The sequence below is a fragment of the Oreochromis niloticus genome, linkage group LG15 (assembly GCF_001858045.2).
Source record: "Oreochromis niloticus isolate F11D_XX linkage group LG15, O_niloticus_UMD_NMBU, whole genome shotgun sequence".
Taxonomy (NCBI): Eukaryota; Metazoa; Chordata; class Actinopteri; order Cichliformes; family Cichlidae; genus Oreochromis; species Oreochromis niloticus.
In genome coordinates this window covers 8,519,929-8,536,596 of record NC_031980.2, presented here as the reverse complement: position 1 = coordinate 8,536,596, position 16,668 = coordinate 8,519,929, and the positions used below count along the sequence as shown (strand labels likewise).

Genomic DNA, 16,668 nt, shown 5'->3' with positions numbered 1-16,668 from the left:
CCGGTGGCGTCACTGACACCCGGTCAGTCTTTGTGCATCCACGTAATCTGAGGCCATGCGGTTTATCCATTACTTAAAAATACCCGAGGCTGCACATTGGCAGGGGATGGTGAGACCGTGTCAAACGTGCACGCAAATACTGTGGCAAATACACGTTTACCATGACAGTCGTATTCACACGATGAACGTGGGCTCAAAGTCCAGCTTCAGATCAAGAGTGTCCACTCTTAATCGCAGGAAGAGTTTAGGATATAAGGCCCTCTCCTTTTCAGGCGACCAAAGAAAAGCGGGCAGTTGACGTGAAAGGCCGTTTCACAGAGTGAGGCGATATTCTTCATCAGTTAAATGGGTAAAAAGAGGAGTGGAGTGGGTTTAAAATGTGGTTTTCAATTTCCTTTTGGAAGCTGTGGCTGTGAATCTGCAACATGCAGTCAAATGAGATGAAAGTTAAAGTGCCTAAAAAACTGTGAGCTCGGCAACATAAAAGGGACTGAACTTCAACAGAGGGCAACAGTGGGGTAGATCATCACAGCATCCGAGAGAGCACTTTCCAGCAGGTAAGCGTCTTCATAAGTGAAGATAAGTATAAGAAATACTTTATTAATCCCAGAGTTGGGAAATAACTCTGTCTCAGCAGTTATCCTAGTCGTTTCTATTGAGAAAAACACAATCCAGAGAGAAAGTAGAGACGGTTTAGCACAAGGTGCAAACAAGTCATCAGTCACAAGAACAAAAAGGTCACATTAGATTTATGCCAAAACATACACATGGAAAATTTTTATAACTACATGGGAATATGTACCAGTGTAGTAAAACACATTTCGCAATACTGAAAGTAAACAGTTTGAATGCGCTCACGTCTTTATGAATATGAATGGTGCATAATTTAGAAGTAGCAGACGTCTACGTAAAGCAAAACAAGGTGTTGAGCCCGATGCAGCCCTGCAATCAATAAAATTGAATGACTACAGGATGGACTTTAAAAGCCATTTAACACCAAATCCTTGGCTTCACTGGAGTTTTTGTGACCTGGCAAAAATAAAAATAAAAAAATAGAAGCTCTCCAGCCTCTTTGATTCAAATCTAGATGTTTATCAGTGAACGATATGATGAATGCACACACTTTCTGTTTGACTTTCAGGTTTGTTTGCAGGAGATAGAGCCAAGCCAGAACGACTGATGACGTTGCTGAATGGAGCAAGCAGAGGGTGAGCTTAAGGTCTGCACTGGAATATGAGTGGAGCATGCGAGCACACCCCCATGCCTGTCATGACTCGGAAAGAAACAGCTACCTGAAAAACAAGTTGACCTGATCTTTGGCAAGAAAAACAAGACTTAATTTTCTCAAAAGACAAAAAAAAATCATAAATATATTTTTACTTTAAACTGCAGACTTGGATAACCTTCTAATTAACCTGCAATTCCAGGAAATGTGAGACAAACATGACACTTGATAGCTGTGAGGTTACATAGCTCAGTGTCACTACTAAAAATGGGAATCAAAGTCTCTTATAAACCAAGCTATAGTTTCTATCTAAAATATTACTTGATAATACACAAAATGCTCCCTTGTTTCAAGAGAATTTTAAGGGTTCCCTTGTGAGTAATAAACATAAAATTGGGGTATTGATAGACACAAAATAATACAGACAGAAGAGTTGTGGCTGACCAGTAGCACTGTAAACACCAACTATAACACAGATATGTCTCCTTATGAAGCAGCTGACCCTTGGCTATTTTTTGCCCCAGTCGCCACATCAGATGATTGTGTCGTCACAGCAGTGGGAACATATTCCATTAGGGTGCTGTTTACTAATCTTCGGACAGACTGTCAAGGACAGGGTACATAACGTGGATATTTTCTATGACTTCTTTCTGGTATTTGGAACCTTTGGAAGGAAAAAAAAGAAATATACTGATATATTTAAAGCAGATTTTTGTCCACATGAAAATAATGCAACAATGACCCTAATATGTTTACATTAAAAAGTTGTCCTGTTGAGCCACAGACTGTATATAAAAGATGGACACAGCCTCCAAGTCAATGTGTCAGTCAATGAGGAAATGCCTTATTGTGGGATTATTTCTAATGGCCAGCAGGGGGTGATGCTTTTTCCTGCAAAAGAAAGTCAGACAGTAAAAAAAGAGTATGTTAAAAACAAATGTACTATTCTCTTCATCTCTGAATTCAACAATAAACTCTTCCCTTCTGATTTTATTGTTTTTATTATACAACACTAAATGTGTACTCCTTACCTGGTTGTGATTGGTTACTGAAGGTTACTGGCAGTTGCTGTGAAATTGCTGACGTTGCACTCATGCAGGCCTACAGACCGACCAGCCTGGAAACCACCGTTCACTGTGGAAAAACGTGTATTCTGCATGTGGTAGCCGGTAGTCAGTAGCGTGAAATTGTTCTTAAATGGGTATAAGGCCCTGCACTGGGATTGTTTTGGTTGTTTCAGCTTGCTGCAGTCAGTAGGAATTTGCATGGAAGACGCTGATTTGTCTGCAAAAGCACGCTACTTGACAAGCGGAAAACGTGAGAAGTGCAACACAGACTGTAAACAGAGCACGTTCACCTTCAAAGTAAAAGTTGAGCCTTTTGATATGTGTCGGTTGCACAAGTAAGGTCCAACTTTTACTGTGAAGGTGAACGTTCTCAGTATACCGTTTCACATTTTCTTTCAACCTCATCTCAGACAAGTCAGTGTCTTCCACCTTCCATGGTAGTGAGATCCACCACCAAGTAATCTCATATAGTTTAAAAAAAAAAAAAAAAAACAGAGTTGGAGATGAAGCTGAGGCTTTGAAAAAGGTCTTCACATGCCAAGGGATAACATCAGGGTAGCCCTTGGTATGGGTAGGTATGGGTAGGGTAGGTATATTTTATTGCTCAATTTACAGCCAACTAGGTAGCTTTCACTTTGTTTTCTTAAAAAACAAAACAAAAAAAAACTACTGTGATCAGAAACTAACTTAATAAGACTGGTCAGACTGAATCACGGAAAACTGAATGATGCACAGACTGTGTGGTGATTAAAGAACTGAAACGCTTCCTTTGTTGTGATACAGATTTTAATGGCGTGAAAACTTAAAAAAAAAAACCCAACAACAACAATTTTTAATCAATATTAGATTTTTCAAGCATTCTCTGATCAGCAGCAACAAAAATATGTACACATAATTTTGAATCTGGATTTTACAGTAAGGCATTGCACAAAGTACAACAGACAAGATTATTAATCTACTGTGTGACATTACATTTTTGAATTTTGTCAACTTTTTGACAAATCGACAATCACTTAGGCATCACACAACTATAAGAAATGTTCTATCCATGCACACATGAAATATACACGTAAACTTTCTCTTTGTCAAAGCATTTCAAAGTAGTGGAAGTAAGTTAAGCTTAGTGTGATTATTAGTATTAGTTTTGAGCAGACATTGAGATAAATCATAGATCATTCACTTTGTTACAGGCAATCAAACAAAACTGGCCAAAGATGGCTGCCGTGCATTTAATTTTTAATCCCAGGCCACCATAACAAAAAAAATATTTATATTTACAACTCTAAGGTGATGCTTTTCTAACGAGACTACCAAAGAGTGCACTGAAAGATGAAAGAACTAATGTCTATAAGCAAAGAGCGCTGCGAGTTTCAGCCTGCCATAATGACACAGACGATGTTTTTATGCAGCTTTACTGACCGCTGAAGTTTAGGATAATTCCTATGTTTGTGAGATAAGTATGAGCTTGGATGTGAGAAGCTGACAATTAAGTACATTTTCCAGAAGAGACACGAGATTTGGAGTGTAACGTGTGTAGGTTAGTTGGAAACATTGGCATTTTGTCTTGTTTGATATTTGGACATTTGTCATCTATTATGGCAACAACTAATGAGTTTTCAAAGTGGGAGTAAAACTGATTTGCATATACGTGCATACAGATAAAGAAATGCTATTGACACAAAGTGCATCAGTTCTGAATGTTTAACTCAAGAAGTCAGAGATGCTCAGCAACCTAACCTATTGTTAGATGTGGTTACATCAAATCGTTTGTGTAAATTCTGGCTGTGATACTCACTGGAATGTCAAGCACTGATCTGATATTTTACATATTATACAAACCTCCCTCCTCACTGGCCTGACCCTACCTACGCTTAGTATGTCATCTCAATGTGCAGCAAAAGCACATGCTGAATTACAGCACCCTATATGTTGCCATAGTTACTCTGCAGCGGTCTAATGGTGTGCACATTCAGCACAACTTTTATGGAATATGTGAACCCTGTAGCAAATGAGACACTTTATTTTCCAGCTGTCCTTAAAATGCCCCTTTAATCCTCTACTACACAAGATCAGTGCTGAGAAGCACAGAAGGGTCCACAATGTCGTTTTTACACATCGTGTGTATAGAAATGGAAGCCGCCAAGTACGAGTGTGGGTGTTTGAAGAGGCTTGGCAACAGTGAAATCAGCCGCCCAGTCACAGCACAATCTATAGGAATGAGCAGTAGGCATGTGGAGGTCTGGCTGTACGCTGATATTAGACCACAGTGAGATAAGGGAGGTTTAGCTTTTATCTGCATTCTGAGAAATGGCTAATGAGGATGGCGCTTTTGTTTCTAAATGTTTTCCTCTTACTTGAGTGTAGTTTGCAATGAGTCACCATGATAGAAATGTTTTTCATTAAAGTGTCAAAATTGAAGTTCATTTAGTCGCGTTCATTCTCTAAAGAATAACTTGACAATAATGTTGTTTTCTTACATTATGTTTTAAAAAGGGGAAGAAAAAAGTTTAAGGCTAAAGCTGGGATGTCTGTGATTGTTTGTATGTACCACCTTGTTTACTTTTAGAGGTCTCTCTCTCTCTCTCTCTCTCTCTCTCTCTCTCTATGGCGTATGCAGCAGAGGGTCTTCAGTTTCAAGCTGGGCCAGCTGCCTGCGCAGGCTGTTTACTTTGGTCTGAAGCTCCTTGTTGTACTCAATTATATGAACCATTTCCTCATAGGCCTCATCCAGACACTTGGAGGAGCGGTTCCAACGAAGGAACACTCCTGTCACAGAAGAGCAGGACCAATCAGAAAAGAACAATTCACAAACTGGTTTCTTCCAGTTCTGGTTTCTTCTAAACATTGCAGTCTCACAACATTGTTAAAGGTTATGTAAGCGTTGCATGTGCAGTCACTGTACACTAATGGGAAAACATGCACCAAACATGTACCACATACTGTTAATTTGGATAAATAAAACAAACAGCAAACAGATAATGTGTACTAATGTGGTTCTTTGTGGAGCTTTGAGTTGGAGTACAAATACAAGATTTTGACATGTCTAAAACTTAAAGCAGTCTTGAAAAACAGCACAAATTGTGTGAACTGAGTGCAAAAAAAACAAAACCAGTGGACCTTAATGGTGGTTGGAGGGTGTTGGCAGAGAAACAGGTGTAAACACAGAGGAGCTGTATGACTGGAATGAACCATCACTTTACTTGTCAGTCATAAGAAAAGCCAGTGTGTCAACAAACTGAGCTTTCTGAACCCAGTAACACGTCTGTAGATAGCACTACTCAATAAGATCTCAGTTATTTTAGTTGTTTTAAAGTTCAGGTCATTGGTAACAAAATACTTGTGAAATGTATGGTGGCTGCGTAAGGATGTGCATTTGCATTCCTATGTTTACGCAATATTTGGAACAATAAATTAACTGCAGCCAAGTTTGCCCTTTGCTAAAACATGTGCTGTCTCTTGGGTCTGTACTCCAAACGCCTATCGATATATTTTATACTGATATTTAGACACACTTGCCTCTGTGCCCTCAGTGAATTTCTTATTGTTTAGCTGACATTAAAGCCTTGTTTTTACCCAATTTCCTCACCTTTATTAAAAAATAAAACTCTGTCTTTTGCCTGATCCCTTTAGGGGGTCACCACAGTGGATCCTCCTTCACTGCATCTATGAATCTTCTCTGTGGTCTTCCTCTTTTGTTCCTGCATGGCAACTCTATTATCAACATCCTTTGTCCAATATACCCACTATCCCTTCTCTGCACATGTCCAAACCCTCTCAGCCTTACTGCTAGTACTTTGTCTCCATATTGCTCACTGTGAGCAATATTTCCAGTATTTCTTTGCAACTTAGGTCCTTGGCATCATATTGTAAATCTCATGTTTAAAACAAACTGTCATTTTTGACTATTCTTTTAAATAAGCTTAAGCTTGTTTTAAGACACTTTTAGCTGTGTCATCAGTGACTGTCAGAAAAGAAGGATGGAAAAGCCCTTTGTTTTGTTTGTGCTGATAAATAAATCCTGCTACCTGCAAGTTGCAATCACCATGGAAAACCCTATGCACTATTTTTTTCCTCTATATTATCAGAAATATCATTATCCTAAATTTCCTTGAAATACCATTACATAATTTTGAGGCTATATCGCCCAACCAAGAACCAAGAACATGCAAACTCCACACAGAAAGGCCCAGGACGGATAAATGATATTTCACCTATCCTGGACTTCGTTACACAGTTATACCCGTGCAGTTCAGAAATAATCTTGAAATCCTTTTGCTCATTAACTTTTTGGAATTATATTCAATTTATAACTTTTGTGTCTTTTGTGAATAGTGTTGATTGCTTTCCATTTCTTTCCTGTGTATTTGTAAAGTCTTTTTCTCACTGGACTTTAAAATGTTTAAAAGTCATGTTTATCAGAGTTTTAACTCTTACATCTCTTTTAGCTATTTTTTAAACGGTTTAAATGGTGGTTTCACTTGTCTGTTGTGCAGCACTCTATTTAAAGTCTGCTGTTCTTAAATGTGCTACACAAATAAAATGACTAAAACCTCCACATTTTTGCTCAACACTTTTAAAGTGATCGAACTGCAGTCCAATTTTAAAAAACATTATTTTAGTGCATTTTTTGTTTTTTTAATTAAACCAATATTTTTCTTCAATATTATTGCGCTAAGAATTAAACAGAACTTTCGGGATGTAAAGATTTTACACACGCCATCAGTTTCTTTTAGTGTCCACATCAGCAGCGAGAGTTCAGGACTTCCATTGGGTCTTTTAAGGTGGGCTGAGGAGTGTGCGTCACTTTCTATGAAAGAGCTGCATAAGCAGGATATCACGTGTTCCACTCAGTTTTTATGCATTCCACTTCATATAGCGTGAACGTGATTCTAAGGCTTTAGGCAGTAAGAGAGGCCCCATGCACAAAATGCATGAACCTAATGACCTCTAGTTGGTCTGGATTCCCCCTCCCCCAACTTTTCTTTATGAATGGTCTAACACAGATCTCCCCGGGGCTTTGCTGTACTTTACTATGCTGAACCCACTGACATTAAGACAACCATAGTTAAGAATATGAATAACCACCATTATTAAAGTTGTGGGGGAAAAAACCCCTCATCAATTAAGACTTTAGCAAATCAAAAAATGTTTTAAGTTTCACTGCAGTCACTCAAATTCACAATTTAGACAAATTCAGACTTACATATACAGTCTTAATTCGTTAAAATTCCAATTAGTACACTGTCAGTGTTTTAAAAAGTATGAAAAATGTGAAAAAAAGTAATAATATTAAACCGAAAACAATGATGATATAATGCTAACATTGGTAAAGCTGTTTTATCTAGCATTTTAAATAAAAAAGATTATGTAAAATTATCAAATAACTTTGATTTAAACAGATTTAGGATCACATTTATATACACTGATATTCTGATATAACCTCCCACTGATACATGATGTTTGTGTTTAATGCCAAAAGGCACTTGTGAAAAAACAGCACTTTAAATTACCCACAACAGATTTTGTGGTTGTACGCCTGTATCAGTGCTTCTTTATTTATCACCATTTTGCTACTTATGTTTTACCATAATATCACCGCACTGCCTGTCAGTGAGGAAACCATTTGTAAAAAGACACACAGGCAGGCTGAGCATGTCACGGACATGCCTCAGGAGCATTTTGAACACTTGTGTGTTCTACCTCTTGTAAAATGATTCATAATGCTAGCTATACCTGAAACTCCAAGGAGGTCAAAAAACAAATTTGTTCACACAATATTTCTGATGATATTAAATATTATTAAGATCGTTATTCCATTTTAACTTTTATGCCCGTGTAGCACAACATTACTATTTAACCTACAATAGTACTCTGGGAGAACCATCCACAAAGGTCATTGAAGCCATTCATTTTGTAACATGCCGGTCTGAAATATACTAGGTTTTTCTTTTGAGAGTCAGCTGAGTCATCTTGCCGAGTTTCAGGTGGCAGGTCAGACAGCACTGATCACATACCTCACCTAGTAGCTGTACACGACATGACAAAGCTGCAACCAACAGTTAGTTCACTATTGGATAATCATGGGACTGAATCCTTATCTTTACTAAAGATGGTCTTTATTGTGCCTGAAGTGTCACACACTCGATCAAAGGTGACTGTAAAAGGACTAAATTGACGTGCAGCATTTTGTTTATTTATCTAAAATTATTTGCTGATGATATTTAAAAAAAAAAAAAAAAAAAAAAAAATCCTGTACAATGCATGTATACTTGTCTTCATGCTTGTAACCTTGGAAAGCACAAATAGCTGGTCCTTGGGTCCCAGTGGCTGTCAGGGTCATTCAGGGTTCAAATGCTCAAACCAATGGTGCCCCCTACTGGTGAGATTTCAGAATGTATGCGTGAGCAAATGTGTATTCGTAATTGTGAGTACGCCCAATTTCTAATCGTGTACCTGCGGCTACAACAGCAGTTTTATCACCTGATCCTCATGGTACGTTTTTAGATATTAAGCTACTCCATCTTCAGACTGAGAATAAACTTAAAGCATGAGTCAAAACTGCAAAATATGTACAGCATGTGGTCTCACTGGACTGCTTTCAATGAAGAATATTAAGGTATGCCATTTAATTGCTCACTCAGTGTAACAGTGGGATTTAATATATGTATAAAAAATAAATAAATACAGCTTAAACTTAAATAAAGGTTAAATAAAAAAAAACTCCCAGCTATAAATGTTCCCTTAAAACCTGCAAACAAAACTTTATGTGTTCTTTATTATTTTAAAACTTAAAATTATTTGGCACGTTTCCTTTTTTTCCACTTTAGGAAACTTTCTTTTATAAAAAGGAAGCAAGGTCTGAAAATTAAATTTGCTGATTTTTCTATCTATCCATCTATTATGGATCACAGAGGCAGAAGTCTTTTGTACAGACACCCAGACCTCCCTCTACCTCCTCTCCCTCTTCTTAAGAGATACCTATGAATATATTTGTTTCTTACCTTCCCACAGCAGCAGACTCTGAGGGGCCACAGAGGGCCAGATCACAAGACTGTTGGGCTCGTAAAGTGGGTTGGTCAGACGCTCCAGCTCCTGGGGCCGATTCACCCATGACCAAAGGGACACAGTTTTTTCAGGCAAGCACAGTCTGGCTCTGGGAAAAAGAGAGAAATGTGTCAGACTGACCGATAAGAAGACTGGTTACCTAGAGTTTCTAAGAGTGAGCTGGTAACATCACATAAATGAATGAGCTGGAAATATTTATTTGCTTTTTTTTAATAAAAGCTTTAGAAGTGACTTGGAAAGTTGCCTAATCCACGGCTGTTTTATCAGAGGTGGTTCATAGCTACAGGGAGAGCATTGTGATTTTTGTATGACCTAACTATCAGCAATACAACAAATAATAACAAATGATGTATTCTTAAACTACGTAGGGTGACACCCACATTGACACCCACATCACACAGCTGAAAGTGTAGCCCTGACATCAACTGAAAGTCTAACATCAGCTAACTCCTATCTTACCTCTCAGCTGCACTGTTGCCCAAGAACGTCCCAAACTGAGATGCGTAGGCGTGTTCGAAGAGCAGTACCAAGAAACTCTCGTTGAATTCAAAGGAGCAGGGAAACTGGCGAAGGATCTGCCACACACAGTCCAGGAAGAGAAGAAAGACAGGGGCCTCATAGCGAGGCTTGCTGTTGGAGAAGGCAGACTGGGCACAGCGCTGCTGGAAAGGGTGACCAGCCTGTGTAAGCAGTCAAAGAGGTGAGAGGGGGGCCATGAGTGGAAACACCCACACTGTGGAGGAGAACGTGGAAGAAAACACAACATTTGGCTCTAAACAGTGCATCGAAGCTCACCTGGAGCCACTCCCGCTCTACCAGGCTTTGAAAGCCTTTAATGGTCCTGCAGCCGGGATCCAGGATGATCTGAGCCAAGGAGGTGACCTGCAGGGTGGAGTCTGTCCCTTCTGTACCGTGAACAAGCACTGACGCTCCCTCCCTGAGATAAACACATGAGCCCACAGTCTGTCACTGCTTGCTGCTTTTCGAGTTTATGTTTACTGGGACATGAGGACAACCAAATGAAAAACAGACCTGTCAATACACTGGGCAGCCAAGCAGGCAGTGGTGAGGATCTCTTTGACATTAGTTTGCCAGTTGGAAGCCTCCAACTTGCTTAACCAGCGGTCCATGCTGTGGGACTGGTCGTTACATGCCTCCACCAACTTAATCAGGCTCTCCTGAAGGACATTATACCTGCAAAAAGATTTATTTGGATCATTTAAATTAGCAGATACATTTTAATCAGTTTCCGCTTTATCTAGTCTTCTCGGTAATACTTCACAATACAGCCCACAACTAAGGGTGTAATTCCCTTTTTCATTAAATTAAAAGTTAATGTATTTTATTTGAAATTAAAATGTCATTATATTTACCTGCAAATAATTAAAAGTAGGTACACTAGAATGAGGGGGGCAACAAGTCAGCTTTTTTACAAGAAATTAAAACAAGTAAATTTAAGCTGTGCAATTTCTTGGTAATTTTGCAGAAAAACACAAGTTGCACTTTTCAGTGCCATATTATGGAGTGGATTAATCATGCCTTTTTGCATCTTTATTTTTTTTAATATTTGTTATGTTGATGTGCATGATGGACGTTCTATTACTCAAATGTCCTTAAGGCTTGTTGTCCCTTATCAGCTTACAAGAAAAAACAAATACCTTCAAAAACAGCCAGAATTCAGGCACTACTTAAATGTACTTACAGTATAATTATTTCTTTGATTCCTGTATAAAGGTGACTTGTTACCCCAGTATTCTAGCGTACCCACATTTAAGCATTTATAGGCAATTATAATAATAATAAATTGAAATTCCATTTATTCATAGGGGAATTGCAATGCAGCAGACTCTAAACAGGTCGTATTATAAAGTGTTACTGTCTTCTTAATATCTAAGTGTCCAAGCACCTTTCAATGGCCTTGTGGATCCTCCTCCACTGTGGGTAGTTGGCCTCCAACTCAAACCCTCCACCTCGGGCTTTGGCCTGCTGAGCAACATTGATAGCGCGTGTATCAATGATGTAACCACGCTTTCCTGGCCGCAGAGTGGCGTTGATCAGCTTCTCGTCCTCCTTACACCGTCGCCCATTGGTGCCTGTCAGTGGCTGTCCTGCTCGCATCATCACCTGAAAGTGCAAGTGATTTGTCAGCCGCTATAATTAGAGATGGCACGATACCACTTTTTTATGTCCGATACGATATCATAAATTTGGATATCTGTCGATACCGATATAAATCCGATATAGTCTATTTTATAATCAATAAAACTGTTTTTTTAATATCTTGCATATCTTGTATATGGTCATACTCAAATTTAAAAAGACAAAACACTAAAGCTATTCTATTACACTTGCAAAAAATACACTGCATCCAAAATATTTTGCAGTTCAGCAATACTGATCTTTTTATTTAAGCTTTTAGCAGAACTGTAAATCTAAGTATTTAAAGTAATATTCAAAAAGTAATTTAAAATTCAATTTATACAGATTTCAAAAACTCTTTGGTTCTGAAAAAAAGAAGTGCCATATCAGCACAAAATAATGTTTATATTCAACAACTAAAAAATAAATGGGTTGTAGAATGGACCCTTTTATACTTAAAGCTTAACATAAATAGATATCCAGAGTGGAAAGCAGTGCAAATAAATGCAAACATGCCTTCATGACACTCATGTTTTATCAAGATGGATGTCAGTGTAAGAAGTTTCTATCACATTTAATCTTAGACTGAATTTTGTGTAATTTCTATACAAAACACAAGTATGAAAAAGTGTTTTCATAGTTTTTTGGGGGGGAACCACGGAACTGTTTAACCTGCAACACAGTTGTTTTTTTTTCCCAAAGTAAAACTTGAGTCTATCCATTGTACGGTCAGACTTAGCAATGACAACGCACAGACGTCCGAGCTCCATATATCAGTTGTTAAGCTTAACGTAACAATGCTTGACAAACATTCAGAGATGAACTTACACACTTGCTTTACTTCTCTGGGATAGCTTACTCAGAGGTGAAATACCGGTTTGGCAGCACGTAGCGAGGCTCCAGATGCTTTCAGTGACAAGCAACTCCAGACCACCAACAGGTCTCGCACGCAACAGCCGCTCTATCACGTGACGCATACTTCTCTGACGTGCTAAGGTCACTACCTGGGTTAAGCCATGTTGCAAGTTTTGTAAGGTGCTTTTGTAATATTTAATGGATCGGGTTACATTTTTTATTTCTCCTCGATATCCAATCCAGTAATTCAGGTCAGGATCGGACCGATACCGATACTGTATATTGGATCAGTCCATCCCTAGCTATAATGTTCAAATACACAAACAATGAGAAGCAAAAGAGATGGTCAAAGGCAGAGAGTAATTATCTTTCCTTGCGCTTACCATGCCGTTCTTCTTGTGATAGTAGCTAAGTACTGGAAAACGGCCACCGTGACGGAAAGTAGCTACTTTCTTCAGCGTTTCATCATCAACATCTTTGGGTACTGCTACTAGTGGGGGGTATGACGGACACAAGCTGAAGTCTTTGTTGACCTCACTCAGCCTCCACTCATCTGTCTGCAAAGTGATGTAGAGGGGAAAAAAGGTCCAATAACCCTGATTCAAATTGAATTACTCTGTAATGTCACAGCAGAGACCTAAACGTACCATGGACTCCAAATCTTTAAAGGCATTCTGGGGAAGAAATGAATTCCATCCATCCTCTATGACTTCAAACATAGGCCGGTAGAAGAAAGGGTACATCAGGGAGACTGAATCAAGAGTCGACAGAGCCTTGAGAGGAATGAAAACATTTAGTTGTTATTCACAATTTTAATCACATGCAGAATTTAACTTGACATGACAAAAACAAAGAGAGCCTGAGAGAAAAATATAGCGTAGCTAAAAATAATCACTCTCTTTCCGGCGGGGAGCCTTTGTTCTTACCTCGATAGAACTGGCAATGTTGAGACACTCCTCCATACCAGTGATTTCAAGCTGAATCATTCTCAAGTCTTTGCATTTGACAGTGATGTGCCCCAAAGACCCCACAAATCTAAAATTTAAAAGGTGAGCACAATAAAGAGGATGAATATCATGAACAAACACAGAGTATCAGTGAACTACTCTGAGCCCTACAGCTCGGCTTTCTGTGTGTAATTTGCATGTTATCCTCATGTTGGGTTTCTGGAAGAATCTTTGAAACAACTGTTAGTTTGACTGTAGATTCGGTGATTGTTATTAAAGGCAGTCTCAGTACTCAGTGCTCAGTACATAAGCTCTAAGCAGCAATATGCCCCAGCTACAGATGAAAGAGTGGATTGGCCAGTATCCAAGTACAATGAGCTGCATAAATCCATTCTTAATGGATTAATGTGAAGGTATCTGCATGAAGTTCAGTCAGAAAGGCAGGATGATTTATGAGTCATTTGCTTTACAATGAAAGAGACAATACAGTGCTGTGAAAATGTATTTGCCTGCTTCGTTTTTTGTTTTGTTTTTATGCATATTTGTCACACTTTAATGTTTCAGATCAAATATATTTTAATATTAGACAAAGATAACCTGAGTAAATGCAAAATGCCATTTTAAAATGATGTCATTTATTAAAGGAAACAGATATCCAAACCTACCTGGAACCATCTAAAAAAAACCTAATAACTTGTGTTTTGCCACCCTTGGCAGCAAGAACTGCAATTAAGTGTTTGTGATAACTGGCAATGAGTCTTTCAGAGGTAGACTTGTGTGTTTCAGACCAATGTCCTGGTGCATAACCAAAGTGTGCTTGAGTTTCAGGGCATGAACTGATGATTGAACATTTTCCTTCAGGATTTTTGGGTAGTGGAGAATTGATTAAATACAGCAAGCCACCCAGATTCCGAAGCAGCAATGCAGCTCAGACCATCACACTAATACCACCATGTTTGACTGGTGGTATGACTTTGTTTTTTTAAATAAAATGCCATGTTAGTTTCATACCAAAAGGTTCAACTTCTGTCTCGTTAGTCCACAGAGTATTTTTCCAAAAGTCTTGGGCATCATCAAGATATCTTTTGCAAATGTCAGACAAGCCCTTTGTGTTGTTTTTGGTCAGCAGTGATTTTTCACCTTGGAACTCTCCCATGGATGCCATTTTTGTGCAACATCTTTCTTATTGTTAAATCATGAACACTGGCTTTAACTGACGTCTTCAGTTCTTTAAAGGTTGATCTGGTATCTATTCAGACCTCCTGGATGTGTCAGTGTTGGTCGGCTGGGCACACTTGGGAAGGTTTACCACTGTTCCAAGTTATTTTCCATTTAGAAAACCCATACCTTAAGGTCATCTGCAGGTTCGGCCAATACTGGAGGAGAAACTGACAGTTAAGTACTAGGCAAACCTCCTGAAGCTTGTGTGTCCAACCTAAAATGTTTAAAGACGGTACAAATACCAGAAATAGCAGTGAAGAAAAACAAATTCTTTGCCACTACAAGCCCCGTGTCTTTAACCAGTTGATGTTAGTTTCTCTAACCAGTTTAACTATAAGCAAGTTAAGCATATGGACACTATTAATAAATAATCAGATCTGCAGCATGCACTAAAAAACAGGCGTAACTCAAACTGATTTTACCAAATGCATGCTCTACTGACCTGCATCTATTTAAGATAGGTGATGTACCATTTTCATAAAGAGATTACATAACAGTCATTTAGAAAAACAACAACACAACGCTGTCACCTCTTCTCTATCGAGTCAATGTTTGAATGAAGCAGCCACAGCTCCTCCGTGTTGTCCTGTCTGGAGGAGAGAATCAGGTGATGACCAGTCAAACACAGAGTCCCCTCCACAGTAGGCATGAAAGGCCTGTGTAGGACAACCCCGTCCACCCTGGGTGTCTTTATCAGCTCTGCAAACTCCATAATCTGACCAGACAGAAAGAAAAAAGACGCGGTGATTTTAAAGCATAAAGACAACGCTATTGGTTAAGTCAAGCTACTATTATTGTAAGGACAGGCCAGCGCAACCTCTGCCGACATATATGAGACATATATCGTGTGCGTCCATGTCGGTTAACAGTAAAGATGAAAAAGTACTACAAAAATAGGTCATCTTGATAAAGTTATTCTATTCCGGAAATTAAACCGCTAACGTCAGCTAGCAGGCTAATCGTGACAGAAAGGAGGATAATTTACCATATAAAACGGCCGACATTTCAAAATTCAAGCCAAAGCACAAACATCACGTATAATATAAATATTAAAAACAACAAGGACCATTTTTTACCAACACTAAAAATATTTATCGTACAACTACCTGACAATGTTTTCTTTTATTTGGTCGCAGGGCGATACTGGTACGTTAAGAAAAACACGCCGACTGGAAACAACCGGCTTTTCTCGGCTCAGTTCTGCATCCCAAATTCCGCAATTCTCGTCTAAAACGGGAAGTGACTCTGTGCTCTCCTGTGTTCTTTAACATTAGCGTTATACTTTAAATCTGTACAGCCGCCGAAGAACTTATAATGTCCACATATTAGATATACGTATGTTTAAACATCCATACGGCAACACAGTGAATGAGTTGGAGTTTAATGGTTTGGAGGCAGCGTCAGATCTGTGCTTCATCTACAAGGCTTCTGAAAATCCGTGAAAGGCTGTTTCATTTTAGTCTGTGTGTTTGGGGTCTACCGACCAATATCAAAAAAGGTCACTAGGTGGTGACATTGGAGTACTTTTGAGAGATTTCTGGCTTTCAGAAGTCTAAACAGTTTTGCCCTGATTTCACCGGGTAGATAATGTATGATGATAGATGTGCTGTGAGTCATGTTATACATTTAGACATGTTATTTAACATTAAGCTTAAAACGTTCCTTTTCGATAAAACTTAGAGTTAGTGCTGGATCAGGTGACCCCGAGCCATCTCTTTGTAATACTGTAATAGGCTTAGACTGCTGGGGAGCTTCCCATGATGCACTGAATCACGTACCTCTTGTCACTTCCTGCGGGTTTACACGCCACTACTCAATTTAATAATTGGCAATTATTAAACTCTAATTGTCTGTTTCCATTGGAGATTTTTTCCTATTAACAGAGAGATTGTCATTCCCACAGTTCCCAAGTGCTTCCTTATAGGAGCTCATCTGGTAATTAAAGTTTCTTTCTAATATTGTAGGGTATTTACCTTACAACATAAAGCAACTTGGTGTGACTGTTGTTGACAATTGTTGCTATAGACTGTAAAAAAAATGGAATTACACTAAATTATTGATCCAGCCTGGTGGTGGAGGCCTGATAATACCACTGATCACAGATAGGTATGCAAGGTAAGACTGCAGTAAGTCAGGTAAATGCACAAGC

The 16,668-nt window shown here is 38.8% G+C and overlaps 1 protein-coding gene and 2 long non-coding RNA genes across 3 annotated transcripts; 2 read left to right on the top strand and 1 right to left on the bottom strand.

Moving 5' to 3' along the window:
• Positions 1-59: 59 nt before the first annotated feature.
• On the top strand, positions 60-2,213 carry LOC112842396 (uncharacterized). The gene is made up of 2 exons (XR_003214146.1): positions 60-557; positions 1,142-2,213. It is a non-coding gene; the product is annotated as an uncharacterized LOC112842396 (long non-coding RNA).
• A 47-nt stretch (positions 2,214-2,260) lies between these two features.
• On the top strand, positions 2,261-3,294 carry LOC112842397 (uncharacterized). The gene is made up of 2 exons (XR_003214147.1): positions 2,261-2,563; positions 2,653-3,294. It is a non-coding gene; the product is annotated as an uncharacterized LOC112842397 (long non-coding RNA).
• Positions 3,295-4,006: 712 nt separating this feature from the next.
• mtmr9 (myotubularin related protein 9) lies at positions 4,007-15,764 on the bottom strand. The gene is made up of 11 exons (XM_003455622.5): positions 15,626-15,764; positions 15,050-15,234; positions 13,278-13,386; positions 12,999-13,124; positions 12,735-12,908; positions 11,264-11,481; positions 10,390-10,551; positions 10,153-10,294; positions 9,817-10,037; positions 9,294-9,445; positions 4,007-5,058 (listed from the first exon to the last, which is right to left on the bottom strand). The coding sequence occupies exons 2-11, from the start codon at positions 15,229-15,231 to the stop codon at positions 4,895-4,897; spliced, it is 1,650 nt and encodes a 549-aa protein (XP_003455670.1). The 5' UTR covers positions 15,232-15,234; positions 15,626-15,764; the 3' UTR covers positions 4,007-4,894.
• Between the last annotated feature and the right edge of the window lie 904 nt (positions 15,765-16,668).